Below are 23,579 nucleotides of genomic sequence, written 5' to 3'. Positions count from 1 at the left end.
CCCAAGATAATCACTCTACAGAGTGAGAAGTTTCTTTGGGCCTACAGTTTTACAGGTTTTGATCCATGGATGGTTGGTTGGTCTATTGCTCTGAGGCCTGTGTTGAAGCCTGTCCCGTTCAAGGACACAGTCCCAGTGACCTAACTTCCTCACTAGACTCTCTACCTCTTAAGGTATGTGGCCTCTAAAGACAACTGCTGTGAGCCAGGTTGCGTTAGAAAAGGATCTGAAGCCCAGGGCAGAAGAGACGCGTTCTGTTTCTGGCCATATGCAATTACTTTGCTTCTCTGGGTCTCTGTTCCCTCATCAATGGAGGTACCTCCCTTGTCACCCCAGAGTAATGGGAAAGCTGCCACAAGGCAGCATGGAAGGGCTAAGGAGCCAGTGACAGAGACAGGTACAGCGAGGACCCATCCTGGTGTGAGGATACAGAGGCAAGACAGGGAAGACTCCTGGATTCCTGGAGCATCCCACCAGCTATTTGGGAGGGTGAGTGGAGACTTGTAGAAAGGCTTCCTGGAGGGGCTAATGGCTTGGAGAAGCTTACCAATAGAGTAGGAATGAGCTGGGGTCTGAGACATAAGATGCATTCCAGGCAAGAATGGTGGAGTGCAGTGCTTTTGAGGAGCTGCAAATAATTGATTGAATGTGGGGGGAACACTGACTGATGAGTTATAAAAGAACTATGGACATAAGGTCAGTGGGCAACAGGGAGCCACTGAGGAGTGGCAAGGAGTGTGGCAGACTTCTAGAAGTCTGTCATCCCAAGTCGGGCCTCCCAAACTGGCCAGAATAAAGAGATCACCCCCACAGAGTGACAGGCAGGCTGCCTCGGCTCTTCTCTGTCTCTGCTTGACATTGTCTGAGTGTCTTTTACACAACCTTACAAATCCCCACACAGGCAGAGGACATTGGGAACTGTCTGGAGCCAGCCCTAGTGGTCAGCAGGATGGGATAAGAGAATCACAGAATCAGATGGTGTGGCAGGATGGAGGCAGCCAACCTTCCTGGAAGAGATGCTTTTTCAAACCTCTCCTCAGGACTTTATTAATCTTTCATGGCAAAGAGACAAGTTAGTGTCCTTTTCCTTTAGTACACGGGGTCACCCTGGACTTGGATCCCAACCAGTGATGCCTGTACCCCATGGCCCTGTGTGTACAGTGTTCACTATGCACGACCTCGGGGGAAGGCTGTGGACTGTGGCTCTCCATTGGCATTGTAGGGGCCATTTTGGTGCCTCTGCTCCCCAAGGATCTGGAAGCCACCACCTTCCACCCAGAGGGCTTTCTCTTCCACCCAGAGGGCATTCTCTTCCTCCCAGAGAGACTTTTTATCCTCCCACAGAGCCTTCTCCCCAGCAAGCAGGGCTCTTTCCTCCATCCACAAGGCCTTTTCCTCCTCCCACAGGGCCTTGTCCTCCTGAAGGAGATGCCTGTCTCTTTCCCATAAGGCATTGTCCTCTCTCCAGAAGGCCTTGTCCTCTTTCCAGAAGGTTCTGTATTTTCTCCAGAAAGTCTTTTCTTCTTCCCGGAAAGATTTTTCCCTTTCCCAGAAGGATTTTTCTTCTTTCCAGAACATCTTCTCTTCTTCCCAGAAAGGTCTTTCTTCTTCCTGGAAATCCAGGATCTGGCTCCGAAAAGCCCGGATCTTGCTTCGGAAATCCGATATCTCTTCTCTAAAGTCTTCTATTTTCGCGTGGAAATTTTTCATCTCTTCTCGAAAAGCCTTTTCCTCTTGCAGCTTGTTTATTAGTTTCTTCTGACGAATACTGGGTGAGGACAGCACCAGAGACCGGAGGCATGCCATTCCCACCCATTTGCTCACCTTGAAGGGAAACATCTTCCAATCAGCCAGAGTGGTGGGTGGCTGTGTTGGAGGTCAGGGCTGTTGGCCACTTCCAGGTCAGTTGGTCAAACCCTGTGAGTATACCAGAAAAAACATGTCCATGAGTATGGGAGGCACTCTGCCTGATATGGGAAAATTTAATCACTGCTCTCTTAGTCCTATTAGTGAGAGACATGATTTAGTACAGAAGAGTGCTGGGTGGTCATGGCTTTGAGCCGGTTGATGCATTGATAACCTTCAAGGTCTAGTGTTCCACAAACAATCTCGCCCAACAAAGACAGTGGTGCTAAGTTAGGATCAAAGTACACAAGGGTGATGTGATAATGAAGGTGTTTGGTAGAGGAACAATTGGGGAGCAACATAGAGCTAATTTGTGAGCACCTTAGAAGGGCCTCAGGCTGGCAGCATCCTCTTTCTTTGCCCGGGAAGTGGCTGCATACGTGTCATAAAAATATGTTTGTAAAATATTTAACCAGTTGAAGAAAAGGAAAGAAGAGAGGAAAGAGGAAGATGAGGAGGAACGGGGTGTGCGGGGGAGAGAAAGGGAAACAGGGAAGGAGAGAAGAGCAAAGGAAGGGAAGGGAGGGAGGGAGGAGGAAGTAGGGAGGAGGAGGGAGGAAGGGAAGGTGAAGGGAGGGAGGGAGGGAGGGAGGGGGAAGGGAGGGAGGGGGAAAGGAGGGAGGGAGGGAGGGGGAAGGAAGAGAAGTGCAATAAAGGAAAGAGGAAAGGAAGGAAGAGGGACAGGGAGAGGCTAAGGATTCTAAACACGGTCATATATCTGAGGTAGCGGATTTCGGGACATCCACAATTCAGATAACTACCAAGGTCGTCCTAGGGTGAGAAAGATGAATGCTTGGAGTGTGGGGAGCTGGATGTAGCTGGTGTGTGCAGAGACCCCATTGTGTGCTTCTTGGAAGCTGGGGTGGGTTTGTCTCAGGAGTCCTCACCAAAGCACACACCATAAAGCAGCATGAGCCATTTGCAGGAAGTGTTCCAGACCTTCTCTGGGTTTTTCTTTCTCTTCTGGCTTGGGATCAGGGAATGAAGACCCTCCCTCCCTCCTCTCTGTCTCCCTCTCTCCCTCCCTTTCTCTTTCCTCCTTCCTCCTCTTCCTTCCTCCTTCTCTCTCCCTTTCTTCCCCCCTCTCCATCCCCCTTCCTGTGTGTGTGTGTGTGTGTGTGTGTGTGTGTGTGTGTGTGTGTGTGTGTACCTGTACCTGGGTGTATATGCATACATGAAAAGATAGTGGCTATGGTGTGTATGGCTGTTGACCTGGCCTCTCTCCAGTAACACAAACCAGAAACCTGAGGCTCACTTCTGATCTCCTCCTATACCAGATTTCTCCTCAACCACCAAGCTCTGTTGGTTCTGATCCTTTACATCTCTTGGAGGTACACACTTCCTGTTCCATCTTCCCACGCCCATTTCTGGGTAGGATGTCTTTTCCTGCTTCCCTGGTCTCTGGTGTCGATCTTGCTGATAGGAATTCCAGCCACACACCCGGGTCGTATGCCCTACTAACCCATGCGCTGCGTGGTCACGTAATCGCGTGGTGCGACCACGTGATCTATGCACATGTGTGGAGTAGCCACGTGGGCCTGTGTGTGCTGGTGCGGACTGGCCCTTAAAAAGGCAGGTGCCATGTCCCCCCCACCTGCCCCTCTTTCTTCCACTCATGTCCTTTCAGCAGGCCTGATCACATCTGTCCCTTTCTCCTTGACTTTTCCTCTCAGGGTAGAGCGCCGCTAAAAACCACCACTTGCAGTCCAGATTATCTGCCTACACAGTGTAGCCTTCCCCCACACCCCTGTGGATTTCTAAAATTTTGTCCTGTTGTATCACACCCGCTTACAAGCAGTCAAAGACTCCATAGCCTGAAACTCAGAGCCTCCTGACAACTGCTTGTCTATCTCTTTACTTTCCTCTGTCTCTCCACTCTGTTCCACGTGACATAGCATTATTTCTCGAGATGCAACCCAGACATTTTTACCTCTCTACCAAAGCCCCGACTGTGTCTCCTCTAAGGTTTCCTTCACCTTCTGGGAGGGCTTCAGTTCTTGTTTTTCCCTTCTTCTCTGTGTCTGTCTGCCAGTGTTCTATCATTGCCTGATATACTTGACATTATGTGTGGATGTGTTTTTCTGCTGTCTCTGTCTCCTGGCAGGTAGTAAAAAAAAATGTTGGATGAATATAACTGAATTTAGAACTTTGATTTTGTTTATGTCGTATGGTTCTTGATCTAGAATCCCTAGAATATGCTAAGTTCTCCATCAGTACCCCCCACCCCATATCTTGAACTAACTGACCTGATTCTTCCAGATTTAGGCAAGGAGGCACCCTTTCCTCACAGCTGCACAGACTCAGGCTCAGGGCTGCTCACCTGTCTGGTTAGTAGCACCCTGTCTCCCATCCCTAGGTACAGCCTAGCATAATTTTTTTGCCACAGAGCAGATGTTCAAGAAATAGCAGCTGAATGGATGTTAGTTTCCTGAATTAGGAAAAACCATCCCCTAGTTTTTCTCAAGTTACCACTACATTATCTTTGAGGGGAAAAGCACTTGCTGTCAAGCCTGAAGAAGACCTGTGCTTGATTCCTGGAAGCCACATAATGGAAGGAGAGAGCCAACTCCTACAACTCCACACATGCACTGTGGTGATACTCTCATACCTACGCACACCAACAAATGTAAAACAAATTCTCTTGAAATAAATAAAATAAGTAAAATTGAGTATATATGCATTATATATCAAGAACAATAGAAAACTGCCAATATGTGTCTACGTAGATACTTTTAAATGTAATGAAAACATGCCTGGTCTTCATAACTATACTAGGCTAGGATTTTGTTTAAGGTTACTTACTGCTTAGCTGTTTCCCAACTGAGAAGGCTCCGAAGACCTCAGAGGGCAGGCAGTCATTGTCACATCAGAATGCCAGTGATGCATCTCTTGGGCTCATCCCAACACTCCTCACAGTGACCCCTTGGTACTCAGTTCTGAGTCACAGGGTGGAGGCTAAGATGGGGCCCTACATGAGAGACCTATGAAAGGAGAGAGTGCCCAAAAAACTGGAAAGATGTTGACATCTTTCACCTTGTACTTCACCAATAGTAACAGATTCCATCTGGGTTGTTTTGGGAAGGGCCTCTGGGACCATGTTCCAGGGGGGAGATGTCTGTGATGAAAGACTCTTGCTACTTTGTTGTATTTGTCTTTGCCTTTTGGTGGTTTGACTAGGGTGTCTTTTGTTTTGTGTTTCTTTTAGTTTATCCTAGTTGATTTTGTTGGGATTCTTGGGCATTTGAAGACTTTCTGTGGTCTTTCATCCAATTTCAGATGGGTTTGGTTGTTTTTATCCCCCCTTTTCTCCCTCTGGGATTTTTATTATTCCTGTGTTTGCAGCTGATGGTGGCCCAGGACTCTACAGTTTTCTTTCTTTTACCTCCTTGTTTCTGTCTTTTGGACGGGATAACTTCAGTGGACCTGCTTTTTGAGTCCATTGGCTCAAATCTACCGTTATGCTCCTCAGTTTAGTCGTTCATTTTCAACACTAGAACTATTTTTTTTAATATAGTGAAATTTTTACTATAGCACAGAAAATTAACAAATTGTTATTTCACAAAGGGGTGTAACCTTTGAGGGACAGTAAGTTAAGAGCACCCCAAATTTGCTTTCTTGGCAAAAATCTTCAAGGCAAGACAATTATATCAAGAAATATGTATCCCAGGCTACCTGACTTACTTCATGTTTCACCCATTTCTCCCCCACAATTGTTTTATTCTGATTTTGTGCTTCCAGGTGCTTTTTTCTTCTGAGATGCCACATATAAGTGAGACCAGACAATATTTTTCTTCTGTGTCTGGCTTGCTTCATTTCATATAATATCCTTCAGATGGATCCAGGAGTCAAATGACAAGACCTCCTTAAGGCTTAATTTATTCCTTTGCTTAAGACAGTTTCTGTCTATATTTCTCCAAATTTTAAGATTTTAAGTATCATTCAATAACTCTGTTCTGAGGTTGGCATGCCAATGATCCCAGCACTTGGGAGACTATGCAGGGGGATCACAAGTTGAAGGCCAGTTTGAGCTACCAAGTGAGCTCAAAGATAGTTCTGGTTACAAAGAGAGGATGTATCAAAAAAGAAATATCTTTTCCTGATATCCACTGTAATTTCATTTTTGCTACTTTTACATTTGCTATTTACAATTATATCTTGCTTAATTTTTGAATATGTGAAACATTTTCCAATTATATTGATGAAGTTAGACTCCTCATGATCTGATAATTCAGCCTTTAATACATGGTTTTTGGGGGATATTTTTAGATACAAATGATGGGGATGTACTCCTGACACTTCCATCCTGAGGAAATCCCATAGCTGACTTCTAAATTTGTGGGCATCAAAGACTCGAGCCTAGTCACCCCACCTTACCATTCATGCACACACACAGGGGTGTCTGCTCCCACTTGAAGGTGTCTGAGGCAGCTGACAGGAAGAGCCTGTGGGGAACCATGGCTATCAAGATGCCATCATATGGGCTAGAGCTCTGGGCACATCAGCAGTTGTTCCTGAATGCTGGAGAGCAATAGCGAGGCCTGCATATCCACGAAATGTTGCATCCATCTTTATCTTAATGTAGCTAATGATTTATCAAATATTGATAGACGGAGTCCCTGTCATCTTTCCTTCCTTCTCTGAATCTTGTTTTGTAACAAACTTAGAGTCTTTAGATACCTTGCTATATATAACTTAAAAAACAATATAAGGAAACTGTGTCAGTAGGAAAACCACAGAAGTCTTAGAATGTCGATGTTTTAACCTCCTTGTTTGTGTATATCAGCATGCTTGCTTCTCACTCAAGATGGAGTGCTGGAAGAGGCATGTATATATTCCTTCCCTCTAATGGAGACTAGCTCCAACCTGGGTTAATGCTTGGCTTTTTGTTTCCTTGCCTCTAAAGTAAAGTAATAAGATGAACCCTAAAGTAAAATCTATTTCCCCTGTAGAGAAACATGGGTGAGGTGTGCAAGGTAATGTTTATACATGTCAGTGCCTAGAGGGGACCCTGAGTGATTGGGGGCTCACCTTCAGCACACTGAATGGACTCACTAGCAGACATTGGTTACTGACCAGGGTGAGTGGTTTTGGGGAGGCCTAGGCAAAGGCTCTGCAGCTGTGCTGTCTTGCTTAATCCAGAGCTGACATCCAGACTGTCTGTCCTTCATGTGAGCACCTGGCTGAGGGGCAGCATATTGATAGGAATCCTGAGGGGAAAAAATGAACATGAGATTCCTCAATTTTGCATGTCCTAGGAACAAATCCGTTGTTTCTGACAAAGGTCTGCGGCAGAAGAAAATCACATTTTTCAGGCTGTTTCAATTTTTTTCACTACAATGGATGTTACCTTGGTTAGGTTTCTGTTGCTGTGCTAAACAGCACGACTCCCCTAGTTGGTATTCTATTTCTGTGAAGAGACACCATGCCCAAGGCCATGAAAAACATTTAATCAGGCCCTTGGTTTTAGAACTACACAAAGGTTTGCCTGAAACGCAGAATTACAATCCTAGAGACTCAGCTGCAAACTCAGACCTCACGGGAGATGAACTGACCTGGTTAGCTCATCTTGGTTGTGACCAGGAGAACGATACAGTATTGCCTGCAATAGTCTGTGTTATTTCCATCTGTTCCAGGATGAGGAGAGGCAAAATGGCTAGCAACTTTCATTCTTGTTTGATTGAGTCATGTGGTTCATTTCTTTGTGGCATGTTTCCATCATCAATGTACTACATTGGGCAGTTTGCCCCCCAGTGCCCACTTGGGTACCCTGGGGAAGAGAGTGGTTGCAGTACCTAGGCTAGTTCACTTGTTCTCATCTCCTGTGGGATCCAGGAGGGGATGTGTGGCATGTGACCAGATGCTGACCCCATCAGGCCTGAACTGGGAAATCTGTGCTCCATTCAGCTCATAAGCTTCAGGTTCTGGCACAGTTTGAGCAGGAAATGCACCCCCACAGTCTCATGTGTTTGAACAATAGTCCACAGAGCCTACAGTGCTGTTTTGGAAGGTTGTGGATCATTCATACAGTGGATAATGTCACTAGGGAAGTGGGTCACTGGGGTGGGCCTTAAGGTTTTAGAGCCCTGCTCCACTTCCTATTCATTCTCTGCTGACTACAGATCCAAAGTGACCAACTGTTCCAGGCTCCAGCCATCAGGCTTTCCCTGACATGATGAAAGTATCCCCCCTACCCCACCCTCAAACTGTGAGCCACAATGAAGTCTCCCTCTAAGTGACTTATCAGGCATGACGAGAAAGTATGCAATGCAGATACATACAGGGTCTTCACCCTTCTCAGTAGCACTAGTGATGACTCTTTTATGAGTCAACTAAGAAGAAAACAGAGCTCTCATTTTCAGAGTTTGAATTTCAATAATTCACTTCTCAGATCAGTCTAATTTCATAGCATTCACATTATTTTTGACATTCTGTGAAACCATTTTGCTGTTGGGAGTAGAAACAGGAGGAGGGTGTTTATCAAATATATCTTCTCCCTTTGGCCTCCAGACTATGCCCTTTGTTCCATCACTCAGAAATTCAAGATTAAACTTACTGCATTGCCCAGAAGTAAAGCTGTGCTTCCTGAGCCTGTACAGGCAAGGCTTAGAACACAACTTGTTCTAAGCAGGCTTCTCATAGCTTTGTGGCTCAAGCAGGCCTGTGTGCTGATCACTCCCTAGTAGCCCCACTATTGTGGAAGAGTTCCCTGGCTTAAACAATGTGAGATGGTGGAACCCCAGATCTCTACACCAGACAGGTAAGATCAAACAGTTAGATGTCCTCATAGCTCAGGGCAGTAGCACACAGCTCACTCAGCAGACCACAGTGAACTAGGCAAGACTATGAAGTTCATGCTTTGTAGCAACAAGAGTGTGGGGGTGTACTTGGGTCCCCATGGAGGGAGTGGTTGACATGTTTGCATTATGCAAGACTTACAGAGATGTCAAAACCAGAGAGCTATTGACCAGGTGAGGTGTAGTCCGTAGATTATTAGGGGTACAGGCAAGTTGGGGAACATGTCCCACTGGACCAGAGGCATTCCTTGTGAGTGCAGGGTTGCTCATAGTGAGGCCTTTGGGACCTAGTGTGGCTAAAAGACAGCAAGACAGCCAGGAGAAGTTTAGTCCTTACCACACTCCAGCCTAGGGAAATCCTGCCCTTTGTTGCCCTTATTCCCTGGGTTTGAGATTTCAATTTTCATACGCCAAAGGGAGATATAATCATTGATGATACACACCTTGTCTATGAAGTAGAACAAGCAAGGCCACAATGTGCCCCATGGCTGCTAGGATACCAAACTCATTACCCTTTCCCCGAGCTTCAGTAGAAAATGTGTGCGTGATTAGGTTCCGACAAACTGATCTTTTCTTTCTACTTTCATTCATGGCAAGATTTTGCTAACCCCTCACACTCCCAGGACTGAGGCGCTGAGCCTTAAACTGCACTAGGCCTTGCTATGTTGGAGCCTGAGGGTGGGCATGTAGGCTGTGGCTGGAGTGGCAGGCTGGCTGAGAGGAGGTGATGACAGCCAGGGGTAGGGGCTATGGAAGCAGCAATGAAGAGTCTTAGGTGCTCACCCATGACTTATATAATCGACCTCTGGGTCTCCAAGTCTCCAAGCCTGCATGATTGGTGCAGAGGGGCTTTTCACCATCCAACTAGTGGACCAACCCCCATCCCAAGAACCACTCTCACAACTTAGTGATTCCGTAAGTGTGGTTTCTTTTCTCCATAAAGAAATGTTGGAAATGGTTTAAGTGATTTTAAATGAATATTTTAACAATATAGAAGACTCAGATAATTAGTGTTTGCCATGAAGTAGGTCTCAACCCTAGGCCAGGGTTGCCTGGAATGTACGTTTAAGGATCTAAAACAGAGGAACACAGAGCATGTGTAGCACCCTGGGGGAACTGAAGATATGATGCCAGAAAGGAGAGTACAGCAGGGTATGAACATTTAGACTGGCATTCAGCAATCCTCCTACCTCCCACTCCAAAGAAATAAAAATAATCTTCAGCCATACCATACCAGGAAAATGCTGCTTTTGTGTTTGTTTCTGAGACAAGATCTTTTGTGGCCCACACTGAACTTGAACTTTTTTTCTTCCCGGGCTGACCATGAACTCCTGAGAACAATGCCTTTACATCCAAGGTGCTGATATGAATGACTGGAACCAACAGCCTGGGTTTTTTAAAGATTTGGCTTTAGGACATTTAGAAGCAGGGTCTAGCCCAAACAAACATGGATAGGGATGTGGCACTCAGGCCCCATTGGGTATGTCATAGAGACTAATGCAGTACTAAGTAAGGCCAGGACATTGGAATGTGCTAACCAGCTAGCCTGGCAAACTGTTGATCTTCCCATCAGTGTGAGACAACCCTCTCAAACACATAAACTATGGGGAAAAATAGAGGAAGAAACCAACATCTTTGAAGGGCTTGTACACTCAGGAGAGAAGGTGGAAATCTGTCTAACTAGCCAATACTCACCAAAGCATTCATTCTGACAACCTGGATATCGAATACTTGTTATCTAATCTGTAGAGAGCTGCGTGTAGCCGCACTCTAAAGATGGCTCTGGCTTCTACCCTCTGCCTTCCCGATGGCAAACACTCTTTATGGTAAACAGTTCCTTATTTGGCTGTGGCTGGATTCGTGTGTTGCTGGCATATGCGTGAACCTGTGGACAGTGCCCACGTGGCTGCTTGGGGTTGGCAGCCCAGCCCTACTTAGGTGCTGGGAGAGGCTTGCCCCAGCGAGAGAGACACAATGCAATTAATCAAAGGTCTGAATAAACTGTGATGAGAAGGATCCCGGTGTCGCGTCTTCCTTGCTGGTCAAGGAGGGCGAGACAAGTGGTGGCCTCCTACGGGGACAATTACCACGGCTCTCTCCGGATTCAGAACTCATTTACAGTCAGGCGGTACCGGTAAGTCCTCAGAAAAAACTGGGGATCCGCGACAAAAGCGGGTAATGCTCACCTGTAGAAGGGAGAGCGGGATAGCAGAGCCGCGACTAGAGCGGACGGGTAATTAAAATAACAAAGTCAACAGGTGGAACCTGTTCTGCGACTACAGCAGACAGGTAATTTGCATAACAAAACCCGCAGGTAAAACAAACCAGCAGGTAAAACAAAACAAGCAGGAGCCCGGAGGGCTGGAGCAGTTCTGCAAAGGCTCTGAGAAACCTCCGAGAAACTTTTCAAATTGAGGAAAGAAAAAAAAAAGTATACTAACATGGGCGCCTCCTCCTCGCACCCAATTTTTCTGGCTCTTAACGAGCTGCTTCTCTCTAAGAAATTGAAAATAAAAAAACACACCCTAGAGCGATTTTTGCAACAGTGTGATGTAATTGTTCCTGGGTTTGCAATTTCAGGAAGCCTCACAGTGCCTTCCTGGGAGAAATTGGGAAGAGACCTAGATTTGGATACTGGAGCAGATTGCAGGTGCAGATCACAGTATCATAGCTAGCAAAGATTGGCCTTGAGGTTGGCCTATACAGGCTTCCTCACAAACATTGCAGGGACTGGGTTATGCCAGTGTTCCAAATGTTAGTGCAAATTTGTTAAATTGGCAAGATTCCGAAGGTCACTCTGGCGTTATGCAACCCTATGTCCTTGAGCTTCCAGTGTCCCTCTGGGGGAGGGATCTTATGAAATCCATGGGCTTTCAGTTGAGTAATGAATACTCCAAAGAATCTAAAAATATTATGAAAAACATGGGGTGTCATCCTGATTTTGGCCTGGGAAAATTTTTACAAGGCAAAAAGGAGCCAATACAAACAGTACCTAGGAAACCCAAACAAGGGTTGGGTTTTTCCTAGGGGCCACTGAGGAGGGCATTCCCATAACCTGGGTAACGGAGGAGCCAGTTTGGGTCCTCAGTGGCCACTCTCCTCTGAGAAATTACATGCTGCATATCAATTAGTGAAAGAGCAATTAGAGAAAGGGCATATTAAACCCTCCCTTTCTCCCTGGAATACACCCATATTTGTCATCAAGAAGAAATCAGGAAAATGGAGATTGTTACATGGTCTTAGAGCTATAAATGAGCAAATGAGAATTATGGGACCTGTACAGCGTGGTCTTCCATTGCTGTCAGCCTTGCCTGAAAATTGGCCTATTATTGTGGTAGATATTAAGGACTGCTTCTTTTCCATTCCACTGAATAGCAAGGACAGTGAGAGATTCGCTTTCACTTTACCGTCCACTAATCATGAGGAACCTGATAAAAGATATCAGTGGGTTGTATTGCCACAAGGCATGGCCAACAGTCCTACAATGTGTCAATTATTTGTAACAACTGCTTTAGAACCTTTGAGAGCACGTTTTCCAGGCTTAAAATGCCTCCATTATATGGATGATATACTGTTAGCAGCTAAAGAAGAGAGCATTCTTCAAGAAACATATAGTTCACTTGTAGAACTGCTAAAGCAAAAGGGACTCTGTATTGCCCCTGAGAAGGTGCAACAGAGCAAAGTTGTCCATTATCTTGGCTCTAAAATAACTAATCATCATATCATGCCACAAAAGGTGGAGTTAAGGAAGGATCATCTTTGCACATTGAATGATTTTCAAAAATTATTAGGAGATATAAATTGGATAAGAGGAAGTTTAGGAATGGCCAATTATGAGTTAAACCATTATATGATATTTTAATTGGAGATGCAGCCTTGGATTCACCAAGGCAATTAACCAGTGCAGCCCGAGAAGCCTTAACAAAATTAGAAGATAGACTACAAAGAGCTTTTCTTCAAAGAGTGCAAAATAATGAGGATATTACCCTGTGCATTCTGCCTACCCAGTTACAACCTACGGGAATTTTATGGCAAAAAGGACCCTTGGTATGGATTTATACTAAAATCTCACCTGCAAAATCAATTGAGTATTATCCTATTGCTGTGGCATTACTTGCACAACAGGGTATTCAACAATGTTTACAATATTTTGGGACATCACCACAAACGCTAGTTGTTCCTTATGATTCTACTCAAGTCAAGGTATTATGTGCTGCCATAGATGATTGGGCAATACTGCATTGTACCTATCCAGGACACATAGATTGCCATTATCCTAAACATCCACTATTAACTTTCTTTAAAGAACATCCTGTAGTTTTCCCTAAAGTAACTGCTTCAAAGCCCATTCCAGGAGCAAGTGTTATATTTACAGATGGGTCTAAGACAGGCTGTGGTGCTTATATGGTGGATTCTAATGAACCTGTAAAGCATCAATTCTTGCCAGGTGCACCTCAACAGGTGGAGCTTTCAATAGTTCTTGAAGTTTTCAAGGCTTGTCCATTTGCATTTAATTTAGTGTCAGATTCTAGTTATGTTGTTAATGCTTTGAAAAGTCTTGAATGTGCAGGGCCCATCAAATCTTCTAGCCCGGTTAGCTCATTATTTGGCCAATTACAGAATGCACATACTAGTCTGCCAGGTCCATTGGCTAAAGGCAATGATATAGTAGATCAGTGTACCAGACAGGAATGGATGTTTGTGGCTTCTGCCATACAATGAGCACATGCTTTCCACAAAGAATTTCATGTTAATGCAAGGACATTACAACAAAAGTTTTCTATCTCACGTGCGGAGGCACGAAAGGTGGTACTAGATTGTTCCCAATGTGTCATTTTTCATCATCCTTCTAGATTAGGAGTTAACCCTCGTGGTTTGCTCCCCCTAAAAATATGGCAAATGGATGTTACACACATCTCTGAATTTGGACGTGTCAAATATGTACATGTATCTGTTGATACCTGTTCTGGAATCATTCATGCCACCTCAATGGCAGGAGAAAAAGCCTCTCATGTCATTGCTCATTGCTTAGAAGCTTGGGCAGCATGGGGTAAGCCTCAACAGTTAAAGACAGACAATGGTCCTGCATATACCGGACAGAAGTTCGCTTCCTTCTGTCAACAGATGAATGTGCAACTTGTACATGGCCTACCATATAATCCACAAGGTCAAGGCATTGTGGAGCGTGCTCATCGCTCCTTGAAGGAGTTGCTTCAAAAACAAAAAGGGGGAATAGGCTATGGCTGTACCCCTAAGGACAGACTTTCTCTTGCATTATTCACTCTGAATTTTTTGAATTTGGATGCTTCCAATTGTTATGCTGCAAATTTATCTAAAAAGTTGTCTAGTTATCTTTTAGGTAATTGGACTGGAGAGTTTGATAACCTGATGGACCGGCTGAGAGTGGCTATTGTCACGGTGAATTCGACTCGAGTGGATACTGGACTGGTGGAGGGATTGTCTTCCTGGATTGCTACAGCCATGGACCACATGAAGGAGTGGGCGGGAATAGGAGCCCTAGTAGGTTTACTGGTGCTCACCTCCCTAGTATGCTTGTGGTGCATTTGTCGCATTAGGATCTCACAGCGTTGCCATGCAGCCATGATTGTCCAAGCCTTTATGGCCATTGATGCAGGACAGTCTCCCCAAGCCTGGTTGGCTACTTTAAAAGATATTTAGGCACAGGATGCGAGGCCTGCTCACTGCACTTGAGGTTATGATACGCTGACCTCAAGAAGAGCAAGTCTGATTGCATGTGGGTTGGTACCCTAACTCCCACCTCTGTGAAAAGGGTATCGGACGGGTCTAGTGTTCTCTGGGTGGACGACGCCTGGACAAACATTAGTACATGTTCCATTTTAGCAGAGATCAGACCTCTACTCTTGCCTGTTGCTTTGTAAAACAAAAAGGGGGAAACTGTAGAGAGCCGCGTGTAGCCGCACCCTAAAGATGGCTCTGGCTTCTACCCTCTGCCTTCCCGATGGCAAACACTCTTTATGGTAAACAGTTCCTTATTTGGCTGTGGCTGGATTTGTGTGTTGCTGGCATATGCGTGAACCTGTGGACAGTGCCCATGTGGCTGCTTGGGGTTGGCAGCCCAGCCCTACTTAGGTGCTGGGAGAGGCTTGCCCCAGCAAGAGAGACACAATGCAATTAATCAAAGGTCTGAATAAACTGTGATGAGAAGGATCCCGGTGTCGCGTCTTCCTTGCTGGTCGAGGAGGGCGCAACACTAATCCAGTTAGATATCCACTGAGATACTTCTCAATCTCCAATTGACCTTCAACCTACAATCTGTTTCCTCAGTGTTTATCAAGTTGGACTTGGCATCTGCTCAAGTCACAAAGCAAGCACATTCACAAAAAAGCGATGCCCACAAAGAATTCTCTGATGACTTATAGTATCGTTTTTTTTTCTCTTTTGTAGTGCCATCAGCTGGGGAAACATAGTGAGAATCTAAGTGTCAGAGGGAGCAGCCCTTGGGGGAGAATGTGGACACATGGAGATAGTTACACAAACACACACATAGACAAACACACACACACACACACACATACACACACACACATACACACACACACACACACAGACAAAGAGACAGAGAGAAAGAGAGAAGAGAGAGAGACAGACCAAGACAGACAGACTCTTAATGCTATCAAAATGGTCGTTGACATCCACTGATAAATGTGAGACAATTGAGGAAATGTAGTGATTTAACTAAAAAATATGGACATATCCCCAGAATATGAAGTATTAAAACCATGATTGGAAAAAGTAAAAAGGATTGTAAAAAAAATGATGAGACCAAGAATCAGACAATAAGAGAGCAACAACATAGGACTTGAAAGCCATGAAGACAGGTGGGAAAATATGTCAACTCAATACGCATGTTTACAAAGACTAGAGAATGAATAATGAAGTGAATAGTGATTATCACCTAGTCCAGTCTCAAATACAAGCAGGTGTTGCCTGGAATTCACCATGTGGTGCAGTCTGGCATTGTCCTGTCAGCAGCCCTCCAGCTTCCTTCTCCAAAGAGGTAAGATGGATGTTTAGACAGACAACACTAAGTGAATGCTACTTTTGTGAATGTCTCTTGGGTGAGTTCTTTTGTGGCCAATACTGACCTGAAGCTTGGACTCTATCTGGGGTGGTTGGAAGTGAGGACACAATGGCTTTGCCTCTAAGATGTTGAAGATAGTTATCTGCACAGAGATACTGGCCTCAACTCATGGGATGTAATATCTGTCTCATTAGGCAGATTTAAACATAGGAAGTGCCTGTCCATCAAGATATCTCCAGCTCTCTAGCCTTTGCACACTTGGGAGGTTGTCAAATGGGGACAACAGGTATGAAGACCCCTACAGGTGGCACCATGAAGCTAAACCCATAACAAATAAGGTCAAGAGAAGGTTCTTATCCTAGAAAGTGAAGAGAGGAATAGAGCATGAGGCAAAAGAGAGTTACTGAACAAGGGAAAAAGAATTGATCCAGAGGAAATGACCTCAAGTGAGATCCCAGGAGGAACAGAGCATGTGTAGCACTTTGGGGGAACTGAAGATATGATACCAGAGGGGAGGGTGCAGCAGGGGAAGCCCATACGGAGTTACCTGAGCTGCTCTTGGTTGAGGGCAAAAACATACACAAAGATAGGGCTTACCCAGCCCAGTAGGCTCAAGGCAGGCAAATCATTGAAGTGTGCTAGCCAGCAGGGAGATCCAAGCTGTTGAGATTCCAGTCAGGGCCAGGCAGTGTCTCAAGCACATAAATTCTAGAAAAATACAAGCACCGACATGCTACAGTAGGTGTTGACTTGAATAGCTGTAAGGCAGAAGCCAGGATGGAGAATGTGGGAAAAGGTTTCTTACGTTTTGATATCATAGGTGGATACTGAGTTGAAGGTGCAGTGTACAGGTAGGAAATTGTCTGAAAAAATGTATAGGGGACTAGTAAATAGGTGATGGAGCCCTGAACCTGACCAGACATCTGGCCTTTGTCTACCACTGGTATAACCTGTCATAGATCACTGTGTGTGTGTGTGTGTGTGTGTGTGTGTGTGTAACCACCAGACCTGCTGCTACTCTGTATTTTGAACACTCTCTTGTTTCAGGGAGAATCAAGGGCTAATCTAGGGTAAGTACAAGTGCACATCCTCCAGGAAAGCCTGATCTTGAATCCCCAGAGTTTCCGACCTTGTGGCAGGTGTGTACCTGGATTTCTGTCCCAAGCCTTCAGCTACACAGCAATAGTTTGGAAGGGGAGGCCTACAGATTGTCCTATCTCTCAGCTTTGTTAAAATCGCAAGTGTGGGTGTGCAGTGTCTGGCATACAGATGAGGTAGGTCCAATGCCACTTGGGTGTGTGGATTGTTATTGAACCCCTGGTAGTGTGTCAAACCCCATGTTCTCTGCACAAAAAGAAAACCCTGCATAGGTATCATTTCTAGGATGATTTTATTGCTGAAATGGATAAGGTCACACAATGTGACAACTAGAACATAGTTTTGTATATTGAGGTTATTGAATAGAGTCCAGAGTCCATGGTGAGAGGAGGCTGCTTGCTTGGAGATGCAAGTCCAGCCTTGAGAGGAGTGTTAGGTGTTGCCTCTATTTGGAGTGAACCCTACAGGTTCCAGCCATCTATCTAGTTCATTATGGGAAAGAACACTCACTGGTCCACTGGGATTCTTTTGACTCCTGAAAGGTACACCATGTAGTTATCTGGAAGTATCTGGGCAGTCTGAGCAAGAAGGTGGCATCTTCTTGCTGGGTGGTGGCTCACTTCCCATCACTATCCACCAAAGTGGAGGAGGCCTGAAGGACACATAGAGGCCAGGGCTGGAGAACCCACATGACTCCAGATATCTGCACAACTGACTGCAGGTTGGAAATACAATTCAGGCCATAGCACTCAGCCAATTGACACTACTGGGAGCCCAAATACAGGCAAATAAAACATAAATGAAGAAAAACCAATCAATCAAAACAAACAAACAAACTAATGAAATATAAACCAATATAAGATGAACCAATAAAGTATAAATCAAGACATATTCCATTCATGAACATAGTTCTGGGACAGATTCTAAATGGACTACACTTGACCTTGCTTAGGACCTACTGCTTTTTGGTAAATGTCAAGCCAGAACATGGTGTCTGTGCTTCAAAGCTCACCCTGAGATAAGCTCAGTTATCTACTCGATAGGAACCACCCAGCAATACGCTGCCAGCCTGCTAATAATACCATTCCCTGGCTTAAACCCATGTCTCAACAGTCTTCTCTGGTGGATAGCCCAGAGGAAAAAAATTCAGTCCCGAAGCTCAAAGTCATGTCTCCCCTAGCCCCAGTGGCTGCTGACACATAAAAACTCCACTTACCATCCGGGTCTCCTCTTGCAGTGGGAGAGCCTTCAGAGCCAAGGGCCTTCTTGGCTTACTCTGGGCTCTAAGGGCTGGAATGTCTCTAGGGTCTGGAATCAGCACAAGTTTGTCCTGACTCATGGCTGAGTGTGAGTCAATATCTGGAGCTGCTGGCTTGGATTTGCTGAATGGAAGCAAAGCAAAGAGCTTTAAACATGAAAGGAAACTTCAGGAAACCACAAAAATAAGGGGCTGCAAATGGCCATCACACAATGATCCCCTTTCTGTGTTTTGACATCCCAATCCTATTCAAATAGACAGGGATGTAGGTCCTGGAAGTGGAAATGCTCTTGGCCTGTTTCCTCCTCAGAATGATTAATGCCATCCAAAGCTGTTCAAGAACATTATTCAATTACACTTACACACCATAATGCCTACAGTAAAACCCACATGCATCCCATCACACTCCTCTGTTTCTAAGAAATCACCTTAAGAGAAATCTGGTAAGTATTCCCACCTGAGAGCTTGCTGTCTCCCTGTGGTCTATCCAGCAGGTTCTGTGAGCTGTGCCCACTCGAGACTTCCAGGTGCTTCCAGGAGGCTGGCTCAAGCAGGACTGAGACAAAATGGCTTCCGAGGTTGCTTATAAGCTCTGTGAAGTCATCTAATCCAGTCCTATGAGCACACTGGGAGGCAATCCCAATTTGAGGCAGGAAGTCGGACGCACCCTTTAATCCGGATCTCCACAGCGAAAGCCAATCTTCTAAACTGGGCTGGAGCCTTCTTGACTTTCTTAGTGTGTCTGGGAGGATGCAGGACCCATGGACAGAGCCTTACAGGGCAAATTCCACTTCAAACCCAGCAGCACCTGAAGCCAGTGCTCATACCATGTACAGGAAAGTACTACAACACAGTGAAACTGGACAAGGGGTAGAACACCAACAGTCCAGGCCTCAGGGTGGCTGTGGTTTACACAGACAGGTCTTTAGACATTCCATATTCTATGCATGGAGAAAAGGTGGATATGGGTCGGGCTAGCCTGAGTGCACCAGACCTTCATTCTGGCCACCTTGACATCTCAAGTAGTGTTAAAAAACCCATGTTCTCGGCAAAAAAAGAAAACACTGCAGAGGCATCACTTCTAGGATATTTTTTATTGCCGAAACGGATAAGTTCACACAGTATGACAACTAGAACAATTTTGTACATTGAGTTTATTGAACAGACTCTAGAGTCCAGGATGAATGCTGGTGACTTGCTTGGAGAAGCTAGTCCAGCCATGAGATGACTGTTTGGTATTGCTGCTATTTGGAGGTGAACCTGACGGGTTCCAGTCAGTTCCCGAGTTGACCCTGGGGAGGAAGGAACAAGTCCACTGGATTGCTTTTCAACCCTGAAGGGTCTATCATGTGGTTTTCTGGAAGTCTCTGGGCAGGGAGGTGGCATCTTCTTTCCTGGTGGTGGCACACTCCCCTTCACTGTCCTCTGTGCTGGAGGAGATCTGAAGGTCCTCACAGAGGACCGTCCATGAGTGCCTGGAGTGTGCTCACTCCTCCTCACTATCCCCAGAAGTGGTGGAGATCTGAAGGTCGTCACAGAGGACACTCTGTGGGAGCTGGAAGTGTGCTCCATCCCCTTTCTCCTGAGAGGCAGGTGTCTCAGGAGAAGATGTCTGCTTCTCACAGGGAAGATCCGGATCCATTATCATGAACCTGGAAGTCCAAAAATCCCCATGGAGCCTTGTGAATATCATTCGCAGGGGTTGGCCTGCTACATGGGCAGCACATGGCTCCTGAGTCTCAATGGGAGGTCTGCAGGACAGCAGGGCAGCTCTATTGCTGTGGAGCAGTGTTTGTTCAGTCCCAGTGCTGGGCACCTGGTCTGCAACATTCTTGCTCTTTCCCAGGGCCTCTTTTCTTCCAAGGGTTTTGATAGTGGTCTGGGACTGACTCTCTGTGGAGGAGGCCTTGGAAACTTTCCTTGCACTGCACTCCTCTGCTGTTTCCCAGAAATAGAGCCTTGGTTTCTTCCAGGGATTCGGACCAGGCTGTGTGGGGCCCTGCCCAGGTTTCTTTCCTGGGGCCTGGAGGCTGAGGTTTGGGGTCTGTCTGTCCTTGTGGAGGACAGGATGCTGCCTCAGTTTCTTATCTATCTCAGCCTGGCTTATTGTCCCTGGGTTCTGGAGGGCCTGGGCCCTGTGAGGATCCTGGTTCTCTTTCTCTTCCCTAGTTTCCAGAGGTTGTGGCACTAGGTGCCCGTGGCCACACTTGATGGGGCACCTCCTGCTCCTTGATCTGTGACCAAAGGCCCCACAGTCTCTGCATTTCACCTGTGAGTGACAAAGGAGCTATCAGTGATTCACAAAAGGGATCCAGAGAACTCTCCACACTCAGGCCCTGTCAAGGACCAAATGCCCTTCAGTGTTCTCTCTCCAGAGAGACACACTACAGAATGGCTTGTAAGACCAAACAGGTGTTTATTTGGACCTACTCTGTTCAAGCATGCCTGAGAGCTGCCAGGGTGATGATAGTGAGCCTTCCATCCACCAAAGGACCACTCCTTTGGAAGAGGAGCTCAGCTACTTCCCAATCTCCCTTCAGGACCCTCAGCCTGCCCACCTGCTGTGGTCAGGATCACAGATCAGCGGGACAAATGGAACAGGGCCAGGGCTGGAGACTCCACATGACCCCCAGATATTGGCACAACTGACTGCAGGATGGAAGTACCATTCAGGCCATAGCTCTCAGCCAATTGACGTTACCGGGTGCCATCGAAGTCCATAGTTCTGGGACAGCCTCTGAAAGGACTACTCTTGCCCTTGCTTAGGACCTACTGCTTTTTGTTAAATCAGGTATGTTAAGCCAGAATATGGTGTCTGTGCTTCAAAGCTCACCCTGAGATAGGCTCAGTAATCCACCGGGATAGGAGCCACCCAGCACATACTCTGCCAGCCTGCTAATAATACCGTTCTCCTGGCTTAAAGCCAGGTCTTAGCAGTCTTCTTTGCTGCATAGCCCAGAGCAAAAAGACTCTGTCCCACAGCCCAAAGTCATGTCTCACCTCGCCCCAGTGGCTCCTGACACCTATAAAACTCCACTTACCCTAGGGTTTCTCCTCTTGCAGTGGGGGAACCTTCAGAGCCACAGGGCCACTTGGCTGACTCTGGTCTCTTTGGGCTGGAATGTCTCTGGGGTCAGGAATCAGCATGCGTTTGTGCTGACTCATGGCTGAATGGGTGTCAATCATCTGGAGATGCTGGCTTGGATTTGCTGAATAGGAGCAAAGCAAAGAGCTTTCACCAATGAAATGAAACTTGACGACATCACAAAAATATGGGGCTGCTAATGGCCATCACACAATGATCCTCTTTCTGTGTTTTGACCTCCCAATCCTATTCAAATAGACAGGGATGTAGGTCCCAGAAGTGGAAACACTCTTGGACCGTTTCCTCCTCAGAAGGATTAATGCCATCCAAAGCTGTTCAAGAACGGCATTCAGTTGATATTACCGACACCTACACACCATAATGCCTACAGTTAAACCCACATGCATCCCATCACACTCATCTGTTTCTGAGCAATCACCCAATGAAAAATCCAGTAAGGATTCCCACCTGAGAGTTTGCTGTCTCCCCGTGGTCATCCAGCAGGTTCTGTGAGCTGGGAGCACTCCAGGCAGGAGCTGCTTCCAGGAGGCTGGCTCAAGCAACACTGAGACATAATGGCTTCCGAGCTTGCTTATATGCTCTGTGAAGTCATCTAATCCAGTCCCTTGAGCACATTGGGAGGCAATCCCAATTTGAGGCATGAAGTCGGACACACCCTTTAATCCGGATCTCCACAGGAAAAGCCACTCTTCTGTACTGGGCTGGAGACTTCTCGACTTTAATAGTGTGTCTGGGAGGTTGCAGGACCATGGACAGAGCCTTACAGGGCAAATTCCACTTCAAACCCAGCAGCACCTGAAGCCACTGCTCATACCATGTACAGGAAAGTACTACAACACAGTGAAACTGGACACGGGGTAGAACACCAACAGTCCAGGCCTCAGGGTGGCTGTGGTTTACACAGACATGTCTTTAGACATTCCACATTCTATTCCACATACTATGCATGGGTACAAGATAGAAATCTGTCTGGCTAGCAGGAGCACACCAGACCTTCATTCTGGCCACCTTGACATCTAATATTTGTTATGTAATCCAATTAGATGTGCATTGAGATACTTCTTAATCTCCAAATGACCTTCAACCTTAACTCTGTTTTCTCAGTGTTTATCATCATGGAGGTGGACTTGGCATCAGATCAAGTCACCAAGCAAGCACATTCAAAAAGAAGCTATGCCCACAAAGAATTCTCTCATGACTCCTAGTATCATGGTTGGCGTGCCACCAGTAGGGAAATCATAGTGAGATTCCAAGTGTCAGTGAGAGAGGAGTTTTCTCTGTGAGGACCTGCAGATCTCCACCACTTCTGGTGATAGTGATGAGGAGGACCACACTCCAAGCACTCATGGACTGTCCTCTATGAGGACCCTTAGATCTCCTCCACCACAAAGGACAGTGGTGGAGAGTGAGCCACCACCAGGCAAGAAGATGCCACCTCCCTGACCAGAGACTTCCAGAAAACCACATGATGGATCCTACAGGGTTGAAAAGCAATCCAGTGGAATAGTTCTTTCCTCTCCCCGAGGAACTATATAACTGACTGGAACCTGTCAGGTCACCTACAAATGGTTGTAACACCAAACCCTCCTCTCGTGGCTGGACTTCTATCTCCAATCAAGTATCCTCCCCTCACCATGGACTCTAGAGTCTGTTCAATAAACTCTATGTACAAAATGGTTCTAGTTGTTGTATTCTGTGACCTTGTCCATTTCAGCAATAAAAGAAATCCTATAAGTGACGCCTATGCAGAATTTTCTTTTTGTCCTGAGAACATGTTTTTTGTTTGTTTGTTTTTTTAACACTACTTGAGGTTCAGTATCAAACCACATATCTAAGTGGCATTTCCCATACCTCATCAGTGTGCCAGACACACTCTGCATACCCACAACCACTCGGTGATCTTATGAACGTTGAGAGATAGGACAATCTGTAGGCCTTCTCTTCCAAACTATTTCTGGGTGGCTTAAGTCTTGGGCTAGATATTCAGGTAAACATATACCACAAGGAATTAAACTCAGGCATCTAGAGCTCAGGCTCTCCTGGAGCATGTGCACTAATACTTACCCTGGATTTCCTGTTCACTCTTTCATGCCATTCTGTTGTGTGTGTTCTCTCTGGAGATAGAACACCGATGGGCTTTTGCATCTTGAACTGGCTAAGGGTATAGAGGTCCCCAGATCCCTTTTAATACTCACTGATATCTCCTTTGTCACTCCCAGGTGAAATGCAGAGTCTGTGGGTACTTTGGCTACAGATCAAAAATCAGGAGTTGCCCCATCAAGTGTGGCTCTGGGCTCCTAATGCCACCGCCTCTGTAAGCCAGAGAGGACAAAGAGATCCAGTATCCACACGGGG

General features: G+C 46.0%; 1 protein-coding gene across 2 annotated transcripts; it reads right to left on the bottom strand.

The window, feature by feature from the left end:
* Positions 1-980: 980 nt before the first annotated feature.
* On the bottom strand, positions 981-4,768 carry Ccdc70 (coiled-coil domain containing 70). 2 transcript variants are annotated; one of them, XM_036209349.1, is made up of 2 exons: positions 4,708-4,768; positions 981-1,917 (listed from the first exon to the last, which is right to left on the bottom strand). In XM_036209349.1, exon 2 carries the CDS (start codon positions 1,837-1,839, stop codon positions 1,168-1,170), a length of 672 nt encoding a protein of 223 aa, XP_036065242.1. In that variant the 5' UTR covers positions 1,840-1,917; positions 4,708-4,768; the 3' UTR covers positions 981-1,167. The 2 variants fall into 2 exon arrangements, with proteins under 2 accessions (XP_036065242.1, XP_036065243.1); XM_036209350.1 differs by lacking the exon at positions 4,708-4,768 and adding an exon at positions 3,882-4,014.
* Between the last annotated feature and the right edge of the window lie 18,811 nt (positions 4,769-23,579).

The sequence above is a fragment of the Onychomys torridus genome, chromosome 17 (genome assembly GCF_903995425.1).
Source record: "Onychomys torridus chromosome 17, mOncTor1.1, whole genome shotgun sequence".
Classification (NCBI taxonomy): Eukaryota; Metazoa; Chordata; class Mammalia; order Rodentia; family Cricetidae; genus Onychomys; species Onychomys torridus.
This window is presented reverse-complemented; position numbering and strand designations above follow the sequence as displayed.

Coding starts and splice junctions, on each gene's coding strand:
- Ccdc70 (XM_036209349.1), bottom strand. CDS start 1,839: ATGTTTCCCTTCAAGGTGAGCAAATGGGTGGGAATGGCATGCCTCCGG.